The sequence below is a fragment of the Pristiophorus japonicus genome, chromosome 15 (genome assembly GCF_044704955.1).
Source record: "Pristiophorus japonicus isolate sPriJap1 chromosome 15, sPriJap1.hap1, whole genome shotgun sequence".
Lineage (NCBI taxonomy): Eukaryota > Metazoa > Chordata > Chondrichthyes > Pristiophoridae > Pristiophorus > Pristiophorus japonicus.
The window spans coordinates 61581572-61600650 of NC_091991.1; the positions used below are offsets into that span (position 1 = coordinate 61581572).

General features: G+C 45.2%; 1 protein-coding gene across 3 annotated transcripts in view; it reads right to left on the bottom strand.

Annotated features, from left to right (window-relative positions):
• Positions 1-19079, bottom strand: part of LOC139280807 (ELKS/Rab6-interacting/CAST family member 1-like) — a 1247673-nt gene that overhangs the window by 777658 nt on the left and 450936 nt on the right. For all 3 annotated transcript variants that reach the window (XM_070900522.1, XM_070900521.1, XM_070900523.1), the window contains one exon: positions 11063-11198. In XM_070900522.1, coding sequence (XP_070756623.1) covers positions 11063-11198 — 136 coding nt within the window. The remainder of the gene's footprint in view (positions 1-11062; positions 11199-19079) is intronic.

Sequence of the window (19079 nt, forward strand, 5' to 3'; positions counted from 1 at the left end):
AGCCTTTCCCGATTATTTAAAATGATCCCACCCTCAGATTTAGAATATGATCATCAGCAATTCAAAGCAGTATATTAAACTTCAATCCCAATGCATTCCCATGGGTGGAACAATGTCAAGGACTTTGTGCCCCTATGGCTGTTGTAATGCTTTTTGACTGCCTATGGGTGAGTAAGAACTTTCTCCAGCAATGGCAAAACCGAAGACATTGGGCTAAAACCTTTTTTTGTCCTCCCGAAAACGGGCACAGGGATCGCGATGTGCGATCAACCCACGTCTGTTCAAGTATTGTAGGCAGCACGCTAATTGCCTGCTGATTAATGTAACTAAATTGAGCTATTGAGTGGCTGAACGCTCAGCAGGGGGGGCAAGTTCATGTGAGGCTAGCACCAATTAAAGTCAGCCTACACTTCCTAAAGACTGTCTGCACCTCGCCTGCAGCAGGTCATTCAACTGGCTGGGGAGGAGAGGCAGAGCAGCAAAAAAAAAGTCAAAACAGGGGAGAGTGTGTGCTTCAAGATTCTCTGATGCAGCATAGAAAGCTTTGGTGCAGGAGGTGAGCATGAGGAGAGGTTTGCACAGTGGGCCCTCCAGGAAAATGCTTAAAAGGCAATTGAAGCAAATAGCCATTGTGGTGAATGCCAGCAGGGTAGCCTCGAGGACCTGGACACAGTGCAGGAAGTTGTTTAATGAGTACACGAGTGGTCAAGGTCAGTGAATTCATCTTCAAATGCCATATCCCACCATCTGCACCACTGCTCAATGCACCACACCCCCATTACTCACCTACCAACAATCTCTACCAAACACGACTCATACCTCACATTCATAGCTTCACCTCATCCTTACACACTTACCACTGCTGCAAGCCTCACTCCCACATCTCACAGCTTGCATACACTGTCAGCTATTCATCCATGACAGGCATATCACCCAAACACATTGCACCATACTCAATGACACTTCTCTTTCTCTAGCTGGACAAGGTGGCTCACAACTGGCGCCAGCAGAACATAACCGTCAAAGGATATGTGCGCCTGCATAACCTGACCCTGATGGAGGACACAGTGCTGGCCTTATTAGGAGCGCCATCGCTGACCCAAAGCATCTGGCCATCTGTCATTTTAATTCTCCCCCTTCCTCTGACCTCGGTATCCTCAGCCTTCTACATTGTTCCAATGAAGCTCAACGAAAGCTCAAGGAACAGCACCTCATCTTTCGATTAGGCACTTTACAGCCTTCCAGACCCAATATGGAGCTCAATAATTTCAGATCATAAACCTCGTCTCCATGTTTTCGGACGGAAACTGTTGCTAATGATTTGACTATTCCCACTTACCCCTCCACTAGACCCATCTTTTGTTTCTTTACATGTCCCATTACCATCTCCTTTTGCCTTGCACCATCATCCCTTCAGTCATTTAATCTCCCCTGCCTTCCACCCTATCACAGACCTTCCCTTTTGTTCTTTCCTCTCCTCCCTGTTTTCCGAGCCTCTGTACTTGCTTAAAACCTGTTACATCTCTAACTTTTTCCAGTTCTGGCGAAAGGGCATTGACCTGAAACGTTAACTCGGTTTCTCTCTCCACAGAAACTGCCTGACCTGCTGAGTATTTCCTGCATTTTGTGCTTTTATTTTATGGTAAAATAAAGCTGCGAAGGGATTTATCTGGAGAGAAGTATCTGGTGAAGTATAAAAATGTAACAGAGGGTTTTGTAGCAGTGGGAGTGAAGTGCAACAGACAAAGCAATATTACAGAACTGTAAGTACATGGTCTTGGTAATGGTTTACATGTAAGGTTTGTCTTGTGTATGGAGAAAGAGTCAGACTGAACACTGTGAGCTCTAAGTAAAGTGTGACCGTAGTCTTTTATTGCAGGTCTCCAGAGTGCCACTCCAACCTGTGAAGCCTTCTTAAATACCTGTGCTCCCAAGGGATTATGGGATCCCTTGTGACTCCGGGGAATGAGCCCTCTGGTAGCTGTACAGAGTAAATACAAGTCCACATATATAACAGTTTGGAACTCAGCGTAGAGTCAAGTAAGACCCCAAAGTAGCCCATCCTTAAGTGCAGCCTAAGTGAGCATCCAGAAAGGAGATGGAGTCAGGAACTTGCTAATATTGAGTTGGATTGAGATGCCCCGACCAGTCATATACAGCATCAAAACTCACTGTCATGGCTCACTTATGAAGAATGGTGCTTAACTAAATTGCTTAAGGGGTGCTGCTCCCTGTGGAATTGTACTTTAGTACCAGTTGTTATATTAAAGAGAGGCAAGGAAGACATTTTTTTTTAAATGTACAACATCTTGATTTCTGTTCATAACCGCTGGAAACCCATTATGAAAGCTACTTAGTGTAACTTTACCAGAAATAAGTGTCTATTGATTATTTCTACCGCTCCAATAACCATTCCTTCTGGTCTCTTGCCAAATAACTTGTGATTCCTTCTTTCTCCCTCTCTTCCATTCTGACAATACAGTTGCTTACCCACCTAAAGAAAACGCTAACATTCTGGTTCACTTTTCGATAATGACTCTAACTTTGACCACAGTTTGGAAGATTACCTTTATTGCGTTATCTACCAACACCATGCCTATTGAATCTTTTGCTCTCTGCACTCGCATGACGCTGTTGGTCCAATGCTAATTCTCCTATCATCAAGATATACCTTCATATTTACCAGACCAGAATTCCTTCTCCCTGTAAACTTGCTGATGAGATGATTGGACCAATGAGGCCCTAATATCCATACTCCACTCTGCATCCATAACTATAGAAGAGTAGAAATTGGGCCCCACTGCTAAGAAGAGCCTAGCTGCAATAGAACTTCTGGAGTCAAAGCAGAGGCAGGCTTTTTATTTCAATTAGGTGCGTGCCCAAGCCAGCATTGACGCATTTTGCGTGTATGTTGTGGGTGTGGGGGAAGAAAACCAAAATGTGGCACTTGAAAGCTATTGGGTAAAGCCAGTGAGTTGGCGTAAAAACGCAGATAATTTTCAAATTGGCCCTATTTTCAATAGGAGGGATTATTTCAAGGTGGCAGCTCATCATCTTTAATGGTGAAGGCTGGATTTTGAGCTGTGTTTTGGGAGTCTTGGAGTGGGAGCACAGGAAATTAACAAGACTCCTTTGGACTGGTAGATTTTTAGCATTAATTTTCTCCATTCATTTACCTACTTTAACAGCAACATTGCACCAGAAAAACAGGAACCATCCAACCCTATATGTCAGTACTTGTTATAGGCATTAGGCTTCTAAAATTGGCTCAGATTTTCCTGTCAAAGTAACAGTGATGTTCGTTCTTATTTATGTGCAAATGGTACAGCAACAGCAAGGGAGGGGCAGATGCAAGGTTAAACTCAAATATCCAAACGTTTGAGCTTGAGCACAGAGCTTGGAGGCAGAGCTCGGTAAACGGAATCGAAATGGATCACAAGCAGAATGAAACAATTTGGTGAGAGCAGGAATTCAGTGGCGAGGAGGAAGGCGGTTGAGATATCTAAATGAAAAGGAGGAGTGGAGCCACAGAACCCAAGGACTTGAAGTTAATAGACTCGAGAGCAGACCTGCAGGAGAGCAAGAGGAGCGGACGGAGATAAAGGTAGACCCGAGAACCCTGAGCCGGAGGGAGCGTGAGCTTTAGGGAGCGAGATTTAAAAAAACCTAAAGTGACGTCAGCAAAATGGAGGGAGCTGATTAGTGAATAGCTGTTGATTGATTTTTTTGAAGTCTTGAGTTTATTTCTGTTAAGTTAGTTAATATTCTATTAAATAGAGGCATGGCAGGGCACCTCAGTCCCATGGAATACACTTCTTGTGCCATGTAGGAACTTCAGGACTCTTCCTGTGTCCTGGATAACCATGTGTGCATGAAGCATCGTCAGTTAGAGGAGCTCAAGCTCCGGGTTTTGGAGCTTCAGCAGCAGCTGATGTCACTGCGGTGCATCCGTGAGACCATGCAATGCAAGGGTGTACAGTCAGAGGGGGAATGGGTGACCACCAGACAGACAAGGAGCACCAGGCAGGTAGTGCAGAAGTCTCCTAAGTGCATCTCACTCTGTAACCGGTATTCAGTACCGAATACTGGTGAGGGCGATGGTTCCTCTGGGGAGTACAGCCAAAGCCAAGTCCACGGCACCATGGGTGGCTCAGCTGCCCGGGGTGGGGGTGGGGTGAGGAGTAAGATCAGGAAAGCAATAGTGATAGGGGATTCAATAGGTAGGGGACGAGACGGGTGTGATTCCAGGATGGTATGTTGCCTCACTGGTGCCAAGGTCAAGGATGTCACTGAGTGGCTGCAGAACATTTTGAGGGAGGAGGGTGAACAGCCAGAGGGATTGGTCCATATCAGTATCAGTGACATAGGTAGAAAGAAGGTTGTGGTCTTGCAGGCTTTCGATTCCTGGCACATTGGGACCGGTTCTAGGGGAGGTGGGACCTGTACAGGCTGGACAGGTTGCACCTCAACAGAGCCGGGACTAATTTCTTCACGGGAGGATATGCTAGTGCTGTTGGGGAGAGTTTAAGCTAATTTGGCAGGGGGGTGGGCACAAGTATGTAGCACTAGATAGGAGAAACAAGTTGCACAAAGGATTGGGAGAAACAGATAGCACTAGAGTAAGAAATAGTATAGTATTAGGTGGGGTCAGATCAAGAGAGAATACAAGATGATCTAAGATAGGTTCACAGTGCATGAGTGTAAACACACAAATCGTGGTAAATAGGTTGGTGGGCTGCAGGCATAAATAGCCACATGGGAATATGTCATGGCGACAACAGAGAATTGCCTCAAAAAAGAGCAGGATTGGGTATTAAATATTCCTGGATATAAGGTGTTTAGGAAAGATAAGGAAGCAAAGCAAGCAGATGGGGTGACAGTGTTGATTAAGGAGAATATTATAGTGCTGGAGAGAGAGGATGTCCTGGATGGGTCAAGGACAGAAGCTATTTGATTAGAGTTAAGCAACAATAGAGGAGCCATTACACTACTAGGTGTATTCTATCAGCTAACAACTAGTGAGAAGAATACAGCGGTGCAAATTTTCAGGAAAATTACAAAGAGGTGCAAGAACTATAGAGTAGTGAGAATGGGGGACTTCAACTATCCTAATAATAGACTGGGATAGTAATAGTGTAACGGGCAGAGAGGGGGAAGATTTTCTGAAGTGTGTTTAGAAGAACTTTCTTGATCAGTACGTTTCCGGCTCAACAAGGAAGGAGGATCTGGTTCTGGGGAATGAGGTGGGTCAAGTGGAGCAAGTGTCAGTACGGGAACAGTGATCATAGTATCATAAGGTTTAGATTCGCGATGGAAAAGGACGGGGAGCAATCTAGAGTAAAAGTACTTAATTAGAGGAAGGCAAATTTCAGTTGAGAATGGAAGTGGCCTGGGTAAATTGGAATCAAAGATTGGCAAGCAAAACTGTAATCAAACAATGGGCTGCCTTTAAAGAGGAGATGGTTCGGGTACAGTCGAGGTACATTTCCACGAGAGGGAAAGGTCGGGCAACCAAAGTCAGAGCTTCCTGAATAATTTAAAAGGGTCCAAATTTGGTGAAGGCCCCCGCCGGCCTAAGTGCCGCCCAAAGAACCGCTAATGGCCGCCTGACGGTACTTTGGGCGGGGTTTTCATCAAAAAGGTCCTTCAAAGGGCAGTGGGCAACAAATGAGGGACTTATGTCGCCAATCTGGGCGGCAGCTAGCGGGAGCTCCCAATCTCGGCAGCGAAGGCGCTTGCCACCCAAGTGCTGCCGAGGATGGAATCGGGCCCACGGAGCGTCGAAGACCTGAAAAGGAAAAGCATTAAAAAAAAACATTGGACCCCATCCAGGTAAGTCCCTGTAAAAAAAAATGTAAACATTTTTACTCACTTTTTTTTTCCAGCTCTTCATACCTACCATCGGGGACAGACCAGCCTCGTCACAGCGGTCCACCCCCTCTCTGGTGCCGACTCCTGTCCGCACCAATCTGGCATCTCAGCGGGCAGGAGTCTACTTACATCACTCGGCCGTCCGCTGATGTCAGCGGGCAGTTCCCGGCGACTCTCCCCTCCCGCCCGCTCCAGACTAGATCAAAACTGGCACTGGGCGGAACCCGAGGAGGAATGTCGGCGGCAATGGGCAGTGAGTGCATCAATTTTGAGCCCAAAGAGAGCAAGATGAAGCAGAAAAAAGGGGCGTGGGACAGATGTCATGCTCAGACAACAAGTGGGAACCAGACTGAATATAGAAAGTTCAAAGGGAAACTGAAAAAGGAAATAAAAGGGGCAAGGGGAGAGGGGCCGAAATTCAGCCTCCTAATAAGACCCGTTACCGCCAGAAAGCGGCGGCGTCGAATGGCCGCCGATTTTTGGTCGCATGGCTGCCGCTCGTGAAATTCTCCTCAGTGGTTTTTCCGGCACTCCCCAATTCCGCCCCGATGCTGCCGAACCCTCCTAAGTGCATCATCAAAGCGCGCACCATCGATCTCCCGCCCCCCCCGAGCAAAATTAATTTTTTAAAAATCTTGCGGCCACCGCATGGTGCCCACGACAGTTTTTTTTCTGTCGGTGCGCGCAAAATGGCGGTGCAGCTGCCATTAAAGGGGAGGGTGCACTGCCTCTTGGGTGCCAGGCCACTGGCCTGGCCGAAACCCTCCCTAGTGGCCCAGTGGACCTAACTAAAATAATTGCAGAGCTCGCAGTGGTTCTCCCCTTTAAGTGAAGGGGAGAGACGTGGTGAAGCGCCAGCGTGATGATGTCATCAGCGCTATGCTGATGACTGACAGTGGCGGAGAATCCGCCCGCCCCCACTTCCGCCCCTCTTATGACCGATCTTCTGCTCTCTGCCCCCCTTCCGCCCCCATTATGACCAACATCTGCTCCGCTCGAAAAAAAAAAGACAAAGACAAAGAGCTGAATTTCACGCAAGAAGCCACTGCAGTGGTGAAAACACAGGAAAAACGGTAAGTGTGACCCGTTTCTGGCGGAGGTGTTTCTACCCCAGAGTATGGGAATAGGTTGCCAACTAATATAAAAGGGAATATAAACGTCCTCATTAGGCATATAAAAAGTAAACGGGTAGTAAGAGGATGGGTGGGGCCGATTAGGACCAAAAAGATCTACACATGGAGGGAGAGGGCCTGGCTGAGGTACTAATTGAGTATTTTGTATCTGCCTTTACCAAGGTCATAATGAAAGAGGAGTTAGTTGAGATACTGGATGGGATATAAATTGATAGAGGCACTTGAAAGGCTGGCTATACATAAAGTAGATAAGTCACCAGGACCAGATGGGATGCATCCTGGTATGCTGAGGGAAATAAAGGTGGAAATTGTGGAGGTACTGACCATAATCTTCAATTCTTCTTCAGATGCAGGGGTGGTGTCAGAGGATTGGAAAATTGCAAATGTTACACACCCTTGTTCAAAAAAGGATGTAAGGATAAACTCAGCAACAGGCCAGTCAATTTAACCTCAGTAGTGGGAAAGCTTTTAGATACGATAATCAGGGACAAAATTAAGTGTGGATTAATTAAGGAAAGCCAGCATGGATTTGTTAAAGGCTAACTAACTTGACTGAGGTTTTTGATGAGGTAACAGAGAGTCGAAGAGGGCAATGCGCTTGATGTGGTGTACATGGATTTCCAAAAGGAGTTTGATAAAGTGCCACATAATAGGCTTGCCAGCAAAAGTAAAAGTCCATGGAATAAAAGGGACAGTACAGCATGTATAAGAAATTGGCTAAATGACAGAACAGAGAGTAGTGGTGAACGGTTGTTTTTCAAACTGGAGGAAACTACACAGTGGTGTCCCCCAGGGCTCGGTACTAGGACCACTGCTTTTCTTGATTATATATTAATGCTTTGGGCTTAGGTGTACAGGGGACTATTTCAAAATTTGTCGATGACATCAAACTTGGAAGTACAGTGAACAGTGAGGAGGATAGTGACAGACTTCAGGAAGATAGACAGGCTAGTGAAATGGGTGGACACGTGGAAGGTGAAATTTAACGCAGAAATGTGCGAAGTGATACATTTTGGTAGGAAATACGAGGAAAGGCAATATAAACTAAAGGGTACAATTCTAACAGGAGCGCAGGAAGAGAGAGACCTGGGGGTATATGTGCACATATTGGTGAAGGTGGCAGGGCACATTGAGAAAATGGTTAAAAAAGCATACGAGATCCTGGGCTTCATAAATAGAGGCATAGAGTACATAGAAACATAGAAAATAGGTGCAGGAGTAGGCCAATCGGCCCTTCGAGCCTGCGCCACCATTCAATAAGATCATGGCTGATCATTCACCTCAGTACCCCTTTCCTGCTTTCACTCCATACCCCTTGATCCTTTTAGCCATCAGGGCCATATCTAACTCTCTCCTGAATATATCTAACGAACTGACATCAACAACTCCCTGCGGTAGAGAATTCCACAGGTTAACAACTTTCTGAGTGAAGAAGTTTCTCCTCATCTTGGTCCTAAATGGCTTACCCCTTATCCTTGGACTGTGACCCCTGGTTCTGGACTTCCCCAACATCGGGAACATTCTTCCTGCAGCTAACCTGTCCAGTCCCGTCGGAATTTTATATGATTCTATGAGATCCCCTCTCATTCTTCTAAACTCCAGTGAATACAGGCCCAGTCGATCCAGTCTCTCCTCATATGTCAGTCCTGCCATCCCGGGAATCAGTCTGGTGAATCTTCCCTGCACTCCCTCAATAGCAAGAACATCCTTCCTCAGATTAGGAGACCAAAACTGAACATGATATTCCAGGTTAGGCCTCACCAAGGCCCTGTACAACTGCATTAAGACCTCCCTGCTCCTATACTCAAATCCCCTAGCTATGAAGGCCAACATGCCATTTGCCTTCTTCACTGCCTGCATGCCAACTTTCAATGACTGATGTACCATGACACCCAGGTCTCGTTGCACCTCCCCTTTTCCTAATCTGCCGCCATTCAGATAATATTCTGCCTTCACGTTTTTGCCATCAAAGTACAAAAACAAAGAAGTTATGATGAACATTTATAAAACACTGGTCCGACCTCACCTCGCGTAGTGTGTCCAATTCTGGGCACTGCACTTTCGGAAGGATGTGAAGGCCTTAGAGACGGCACAGAAAAAATGTACAAGAATTGTTGCAGCGATGAGGGACTTCAGTTATGTGGATAAACTGGAGAAGCTGGGGTTGTTTTCCTTGGAGTAGAGAAGGTTGAGGGCAGATTTGATAGACAGAGTAGATATATAGAGAAACTGTTCCCACTGGCAGGAAGGTCGAGAACCAGAGCACACAGAGTTAAGGTGATTGGCAGAAGAACCAAAGGCAACCCCCGGAGGAAAAAATGTTTTATTCAGTGAGTGGTTAGGATCTGGAATGTACTGCCTGAGAGGGTGATGGAGGCAGATTCAATCGTAGCTTTCAAAAGTGAATTGGATAAGTACCTGAAGGAAAACAAAATGCAGCGATACGGGGAAAGGGCAGGGGAGTGGGACTAGCTGAAGTGCTCGATGGGCCGAATGGCCTCCTTCAGTGTTGTAACCGTTCAATGATTCTATGAAAAGTTGCTGTCTGATTTGCACTGCTCTACCGTTAGCTTTGTGAAAATGGCATCTCTCTGTCTGGTTCACCATTGAAATGCATTATACGTTATACAGCTGCTGTATTTGTGCGGTAGATACGAACTAAACTCCCCACAGAAAGTTAAGTCTTGTTCATTCCAGTGCAAGTACCCTTTAACAACATAATAAGTGCTAATTGCTGCAAAACAACCTCTCTGAAAATTATTATGCGTGGAGCCACATTCCTTCAGGGTTTAATTGCTGTTGGAGGTTCAAAAATGTAAAATTTTAAAAATTTCCTTTTTCTTTGTCTCTTTTTTTCTCTTTCTTAATCCAATCTTTTTTTCACTCTCTCTATTTCTCTTTCTGTAACCAATTTGACATTGAATTCACCCACTCTAATTCCACTTCCTTCAAACAGATTGCTTGCCCTGTTCACACAGGTCCCAGATGCCGTTTCCCTCGCTGCGGCGTTAACAGCTCAGATGTTAAGCAACTTTTGATGCAAAGAATTAAAAAACCTAAACATGCAAGGGCAAGTCTAACTAACGGCAGATGCCGTTAGATATCCTGCTGCAGCAAAATTTGGCCCACAGGTACTTAAATGTCTCTGCTTTGGGAATGAAAAGACACTCATCACCTATGAATAAAATTTTAATGCAACAACTTGCATTTATATAGTGCTACACATAGAAAAAAGTCACAAGATATTTCAGACAACAAGGGACATGAGCCAAAGAAGGAAATATTACGAGGGGTGATCAAAAGCTTGGCCAAAGAGTTTGATTTTAAGGTGGGTCTTAAAGGAGGAGGTGGAGCGCCACAAAGGTTTAGGGAGGAGAGGGCCCAGACAAATGAAGTAACAGTCGCCAATGGTAGGATGAAAGGAGGCTGGGGTACACAAAAGGCCAGAGTCAGAGGAAGGTAGAGTTCTGGGGGGTTCGGGTAGGAGCAGGAGGAGGTTACAAAGATAAGGAGGGGTGTAACCATGAAAGAATTCACATACATGAATAGTCCCTGCAACAATATGAAAACATAACCTTCTCCCTTCACTTGACCACTAAAAATATCATTGTGATACTGTTATTAAAAGATAACCTGGGTTGGAATTGTTTACAATTCATTCTCACCGAACAGTTTTATGTTTGGATTATACTTTTCTTTTAGGCCAACAATGGTTTCCAGTTTGCCCCCTCTCGAAACTTTACTGCACAGGTTTCTGAAAACTGGTATTATAAATACATCACGAGTAGCATCAAAGCCCCTTGAGTCAGCTGCAGCAGATGCTCTTCCTGTATGCTTACAGGAATATATTTGTTTTTCCCGAGCCCAAAAATGGAATGTTCCACATTAATGAAGTGCTCCTTCTCCTGGCCCAGTTGAGAAGTATGGACATTCATTCCTTGAACAGTGGCAGACAAGCAGCTTTCAGAGAACAGAAATAACTGCACACTTGAAGCTCCTGGGGAAGGACACCAAATCTGCTGAAATATAACCTAAATTAGTGTGACAGGATTTCATACCTGGAGCTGATGGGAGTCATCAGCTAGATTATCTTCCCTTCGGCGTGCCTCCTCCAGCAGCTGGGCATTTTTTTTCTTTTCTACCTGCTCTTTGTGCTTTAGGTTAGCCACCTTCTTGCTTTGTTCCTTCATCTGCCTGTAACAGAAGTTTTAAAAGTACTAAGAAATTAGATGTTAAAACATCTTTACTGAACTCAGTACCTCCTGCAACAGAACAACAGAAGTACACTGTCTATTATTTGAAAATGGAGTGGAAACAATTGAGAAGTGGACCAAATGCAAACTTAGAATGAAGCAGCATTGCAATGATTCACCAACCATAATCTGTTCAATTGGAACATATATGAAAGTTGTGAATGGGGACAACTGTACACAACTGAAATCTGTTAATGAGGTCTAGCTCCCATTTATGGGTGATTTAAACACACAACATTTAACTTAATTTGCACCACAAAAGTTTTGAGTCTGGATGACATTTTCATTTGAGACAACAGCAGTTTCCATTTCGCCCTCTCCCTAAACTTTACTGCTTTAGGGTTTTGAAAACCAGGGTATTACAAACAAATCTGGAGCAGCAACAATATAACTACAGTCAGCTATAGCAGATGCTCTTCCTGCAGGCCAATTTGGAATATCATGGAATCGTATAGCACAGAAGGCTGTTCGGCCCATCGGAACCGTGCCGGCTCTTTGAAAAAGCTATCCAATTAGTCAGACACCTCTGCTCTTTCCCCATAGCCTGCAGTATTTTTCCTTTTTAAGTATATATCCAATTCCCTTTTGAAAGTTAATATTGAATCTTCTTCCACCACCCTTTCAGGCAGCACATTCGAGACAATTCGCTGCGTTAAAAAAAAAACTCTCCTCATCTCCCCTCTGGTTCTTTTATCAATTGTGTTCAATCTGTGCCCTTGGGTTACCGACCCTCCTGCCACTAGAAACATTTTCTCCTTATTTACTCTTACCAAAACCCTCAACATTCTCTGCTCTAAGGAGAACAATCCCAGCTTCTCTAGTCTCTCTGCATAACAGAAGTCCCACATCCCAGGACCATTCTAGTAAATCTCCGCTGCACCCTCTCCAAGGCCTTGACATCCTTCCTAAACTGTGGTGCCCAGAATATCAGTTTTCCCATTCGCCAAACAGAAAGGCCGAAAATGCCCTCTGCCCCATTTGGAGTGGATAATTCGAATTATGTGACAAATTGCCGCCTGAATCGATGGGGCGGAGAATAGAGAGAAACTGCCCCCTTTTCTTTAAAAGAATGGTGGCTGAGCTTGAGTACTAGGAGCATCACCCCAGCTTCAATGACCTGACAAGCACAGCAAGGGTGAATACAGCTCTTCATTTCTCCATCTCTCTGCAGAACACCTGACAACAGTCCTTCCCATTCATCCAGCACTCTGAACACTTCCCTCCTCTGCATCACATCCTTCTCCACCAATCACAAAGGCACGCTATACCACCTCATTCTCATTCATAAAGTCATCTCTTGCTTGCTGCCTTCGCAGCAGCCTCTAACAGCATTCTGTTCTCACACAGTTGCATCTGACCAGGAATTCCTCATGACTGCTGCCTCACTTTACATTCCAGCCATTTGATTTCTATTGAACATCTCCCAATCCTGTTTGCATCATGCTTCTTCTCCATCTCAGCATATGTATTTTCCTTTTTAATAGCCACTCAATAACACTCACCTTTTCTTTATGCAAGAGAAAATGGTGCACAACACAAGAGAGATCAGAGGAGGAACACTCAGCATCATAGACCTAACCCAGATGGAGCAGGAAACCAATGGCCCTTCAAGAGTGACGATATTCCAGCTGTTGAGGCTGGTGACTTATTACAGTGTCTTCCTATTACTTATGCCCCGACATGTACTTCAAGAAATTACACATTCACCCAGAAGATGACATTGTGAAGCTGATCATCTTCTACTCACAGTGTCAGCTGTGGCTCAGTGGATAGCACACACTCTTCTCAGTCAGAAGGTTGTGGGTTCAAGTCCCACTTCAGGAACTTGAGCAGATAAATCTAGGCTGACACTCCAGTGCTGAGGGAGTGCTGCACTGTCGGAGGTGCCGTCTTTCGGATGACATGTTAAACCGAGGCCTCGTCTGCTCTCTCAAGTGGACGTAAAAGATCCCATGGCACTACTTCGAAAAAGAGCAGGGGCGGTGTCCTTGCCAATATTTATCCCTCAACCAACATAACAAAAACAGGTTATCTGGTTATCACATTGCTGTTTGTGGGAGCTTGTTGTACTCAAATTGGCAAACAGTGACTACACTCCAAAAGTACAGTAAAGCGCTTTGAGACATCCGGTGGTCGTGAAAGGCGCTATATAAATCCAAGTCTTTTTTTTATACTGTCCAGCCTGTCAATGCCATTCTTACTCTTGTCCCTGTTTTCTTTCCTCTAGGTATTTATTGTCAGAAAGAACCTGAAGATGACACCTCGGAAGAGGACAATTCTGCTGACAATGGGCTGTCATGCGCTCCATCCCTCCCAATTACCAGCACAGAATGGCACCCGGTTGCATTAAACAGTGAGTTTGAGGGTTCGGCAATTAATGAAACTCTCAGCATGAGTGCGCAGGAGCAGGCAGTCGTGGGAAGGACAGACCAGGAGATGGCTCGCCGGAGGACAAAGTTTTCTCCAAACTCTGCTGTGCAGGACAGAGATGCAGACTTCAGAAGCTCAGCTGTGAAAAGAAAACTGAGGCACACAAGCAATTATATAAGGTATTGGAAGGCCTGTCAAGGAGTTGCTGCAGCATTGCTGAAAGTATGGAGGACTCTGCTTACAGCTTGTGTGGCATCAGCACTCTGCAATCTACCTTGGAGCATGTAGCCACCTCCAGCGGAGGTACAGCCGGGCCCTCACAACAGGGGTCTGCGTCACCAACCTGTGCAGCTTTAATGGAAGCCCAAACGGTTGCCATCCAGACTCTGGGCTCCAAGATATGCTCCACCTTGAAGACTGATGGACCACATCGATAGGGGCTTTTAAGACATCATTCACATCCTGCAGTCTGTATGCTCACAGATAAGTGGGAGTTATCAGCCCTAGCCGCATGTGACCAGCAGTGGACAAGTAGTACGTGTTTCCCTCTCAGGATGTTAGCATGTCTACTCTTTCTCCACCTTCTCAACCAATAACCACCATGATGCTGAAATCCAGCTGGATCAGACTGCACCGACAGCAGCCAAAATGCTACAGTCTGTATCCAGGCCCTTTCAGGCTTGAAATCCAAGATGTCACCATCCACCAGCAGTTGCAACAACAGCCTTCCACCAGTTTTGCCAAACAAACCACTGGGGGAGCACCTTACATAAGAACATAAGAAATAGGAGCAGGAGTAGGCCATACGGCCCCTCAAGCCTACTCTGCCATTTAATAGGATCATGGCTGATCCGATCATGGATTCAGATCCACTTCCCTGCCCACTCCCCATAACCCCTTATCAGTTAAGAAACTGTCTATCTCTGTCTTAAATTTATTCAATGACCCAGCTTCCACAGCTCTCTGAGGCAGCGAATTCCATAGATTTACAACCCTCAGAGAAGAAATTCTTCCTCATCTCAGTTTTAAATGGGTGGTCCCTTATTCTAAGATCGTGCCCTCTAGTTCTAGTCTCCCCTATCAGTGGAAACATCCTCTCTGCATCCACCTTGTCAAGCCCCCTCATAATCTTATACGTTTCGGTAAGATCACCTTTCATTCTTCTGAATTCCAAGGTGTAGAGGCCCAACCTACTCAACCTTTCCTCATAAGTCAACCCCCTCATCTCCAGAATCAACCTAATGAACTTTCTCCAAACTGCCTCCAAAGCAAGCATATTCTTTCTGAAATATGGAAACCAAAACTGACACAGTATTCCAGGTGTGGCCTCACCAATACCCTGTATAACTGTAACAAGACTTCCCTGCTTTTATACTCTATCCCCTTTGCAATAAAGGCCAAGATTCCATTGGCCTTCCTGATCACTTGCTGTACCTGCATACTAACCTTTTGTGTTTCATGCACCAGGACCCCCAGGTCCCGCTGTACTGCAGCATTTTGCAATCTTTCTCCATTTAAATAATAACTAGCTCTTTGATTTTTTTTCTGCCAAAGCGCATAACCTCACACTTTCCAACATTATACTCCTTTTGCAGGTTTTTTGTGTCCTCCTCACACATTGCTTTTCCTCCCATCTTTGTATCGTCAGCAAACTTGGCTACGTCACACTCAGTCCATTCATTCAAGTCGTTAATATAGATTGTAAATAGTTGGGGTCCAAGCACTGATCCCTGCGGCACCCCACTAGTTGCCAACCCGAGAATTACCCATATATCCCAACTCTGTTTTCTGTTAGTTAGCCAATCCTCTATCCATGCTAATATATTACCCCCAACCCCGTGAACTTTTATCTTGTGCAGTAACCTTTTATGTGGCACTTTGTCAAATGCTTTCTGGAAGTCCAAATACACCACATCCACTGGTTACCCTTTATCCACCCTGTATGTATAGTTGAGCGAGTAAATCTTAAGAAAGGCACTATGGATTTACACTTGGGCGAGAAATTAATTGAACGCTATTAGTGTATTCTCTGCCTGCAAAACTGGCAGAAACTTGCATGATCTTACTGCGGTGATCATTATGCTGGACATTAATGGAGTGAAATCCCATCCTATTGACGAAAGCTGCTGGATAATTCGCTGGTGCCTAGATGGCTACTTGACTGCAGTCTATGACACCCTGCTCACGAGGGGAGCCAGCCACGGCTGCAAATCCCAGAGCTCTATCATTTTGATTGTTGGTATCCACAGAAAAGGTGATGTATTGGTTGACCCAGGCACATAGGTATGGGAGATGCCCACTATAATAAGCCTGGAATGAGCCTGAGGCAAAGATATTAAAGGGGCGAAATTGCATACCGCCTGGTAACAGCCGCGAGGCGAGAGTTTCTAAACCAGGCGTGGAAGTCCCGCCCCGTGACCTATATTTGATTTACTGTCCCCAAGAGCAAGTGCAGTGCCAAATATCGCACTCCACTTGCTCTGTGGGGCGTGAGCAGGGCGGAAGGAATCTGCGAGTGGCGCAGCGCTGCCGCGGAGAAAGGACCCTCACCTTCATTAAAGGGGAGGGCCAAGCTGCTGACTCTGCGGCTGAGAAACGGGGCCATCCCTGGACCACCAGGGAGCGGGGTGCCATGGCAGGAGCCTGGCACACAAGCAGAATGCCAGGCTGCAAGATCGCAGCATGGACCCCGCGATTGAACAGGAAGGCTACAACCGGTAAGTTGTCCATTTTGTTTTCGAATTCCTCACCTCCTCTTTAATTTTGCCCCGCGAACGGCCTACAGCCTGGGAAGCGCATTCTGAAGCTGTCGCAGACATCGAATTTATGCTCCTGGGCGAAAACGGGTCACTGCGCACGCTGATGATGTCATCACCTGCACAGCGGAGCGGGGCGCTACCGGTTGCCTCGGGGCACGACCAGTAATCGTCGCGGCTAAACTCCCGCGGAATTACGTGGAAGTTGTCAGTGGCGCTGTGCCCGGGCAAAAAGTCATTTGCGTCCCATTAGCGCCCCCCCTTAAGGGAGGTGCAAACGCCCCAAATTTCTCTCCCGAAGACATTCACAGCCAGTGGGAAAGCATGACCACCTGGCTCAGCAAGCAGGTCGTCTTATAGGCTACTGCAAAGATCAGTGACAGCCTGCCTGCAGAAATACAGCTTCCTCATGCACTGCTCCTCGGACAGATCCAGGAAATTCTCACTTGGCCTATAGACTCTGTGGATTGGTTTTGGCCTTCTACGAGCAGTGCCCCTCATGACCCAAAAAGTGTTTGTTGGAGAGGAGCTGAAATCAAAAGGAGAACATGAAAAAAACACAAAATAATGGAGATTGGAAGGAGTAATGTTATTTTGCTCTCGGCTTTCTTCGACATTCTGCTCAGAAACATTAATCTTTGCAAATTTATAGAAAATCAGTTTTCCAGATGTTATCATAAAAAAAAGATGCACACATTTTGTAAGCAGAGAAAAAATGTCCTGTAGTACTCAAAACATTAAATACTAAGCAGCAGACAATTTTCATTTGCCTCAACATAGTTTTGATTGAAAGTGCACATGTAGTTATATATGACTTGATCCCTGGAGTCTATCATAACTGATTCAGTTGACAGTCCACAAGGGAATCCACATCATCTCTACCCTGGAAAGGCTCTTGTTTTACTCATAGATAATAAAACAAAATCAACAAAGCAGCCTTCTGCTACAAGTGAATGCCGAGGTAGTCAGCTCCCAGGATATTGGCAAGCCAGTCTAGTGATCAGTTCAACATGCCCCGAAATGATTCAATGTTTTTTTTTAAAATTCATTCACGGGATGTAGGAGTTGCTGGCAAGGCCAGCATTTATTGCCCATCCCTAAATGCCCTTGAGAAGGTGGAGGCGTGTCACCTTCTTGAACTGCTGCAGTCCGTGTGGTGAAGGTACTTCCACAGTGCTGTTAGGTTGGGTGTTCCACAATTTTGACACAGTGACAACGAAGGAACAGCAATATATTTCCATGTCAGGATGGTGTGACTTTGAGGGGAACTTGCAGGTGGTGTTCCCACGCGCCTGCTGCCCTAGTCATTCTAGGTGGTAGAGGCCGCAGGTTTGAGAGGTACTATCGGCGAAACCTTGGCAAGTTGATGCAGTGCATCTTATAGATGGTACATACCGCAGTCAGGGTGCGCTAGTGGTGGAGAGAGTGTATGATTAAGGTGGTGAATGGGGTGCCAATTAAGCGGGCTGCTTTGTCATGGATGGTGTTGAGCTACTTGAGTGTTATTGGAGCTGCTCTCATCCAGGCTAGTGGAGTATTCCATCTCACTCCTGACTCCTACATTGGGTTTGGAACTGCAGATGGATCAGAAGTTTTATGTTCCTATTTTATGACCAGGTGACTCACTGGTGCAGAGACAAAAGCATTTTTTTTTTCATGATAGGTGACCTTTGGTGCAACTACCAATCGTGCCAGCATTATTTTAAGACAGGCATTAACCTGCAGCAGGCCAGTCACTAATGCACTGCAGCACCTTTTGCTTCCTGAATATTTTTTTGATGTCTAAGTTTTGCTATTAACATTAATATTTTTGCGCCTCCAGTAGGAACTTTATGCTAAAATGCAATACCCATAAGTCTACCTGCTCCCATGTGTGTTCCTGTAATAGAAATCTTAAACTCTTTAATACCAAACAATGGATTATGTAACAGCTTGGTTCAATTATGTGATTATGTCACCACATTTTTCCTTGTGTCTTCTCCATGGCAGCTGGCATGACTGAGTAGGCTATACTAGGGGCTTAAGCTGTCAGGGGCGATGGCGGCATTTCTCCTACAAGGAAACAATACTCCACTAGCTATCTCTAAGATGACTATTATCCCAACAACCATTCAATCACAATAACTTAAAGTCACACAGTACTAATATTTCAAATAAAATGCTACATTTTCTGTGTGTAACTTCCAAATGAACCCGTCTAAGATTGTACAATACAGATGTGCTCTGTAGGATGCTTTTCTCAATTGATTCTAGCTAGTCTGCTAGTGTGGTAGCAGGCACTTTCTGAATACATTGCTATAATTTCAAAAGTTTAAAAGGAAGTTAATGTGTGTATAGTTGTTCACACATTTATATTATGGCTTTAAGTTTTTATTGCTGGATTAAGTTGCATTTTTAGAAAAATACAACTTCTTAAATTTTTAGATTAAAAATGAAGGTATGGTCTATTGTTCCTTAAGTGGGCTTCAATAACTAACAGGTACCAAATTTGCTTATTAGCTGCTTCTTTAGTCTCGTCAAATGTCATATTGCCTGTAAGTCATGGTTAAAAAGGGAGTGAAGGGGGGCCAGTATGGGATGCCTTTTGGGAAAGCAAAAATAAGGACCGAGTGTACAGTTGAAATTAGAGGCATAGAACTTCTGTGGTGGGGAAAAGAAAATGAAAGGTTACAATTCTGGCCCAATCAAAGCAAATG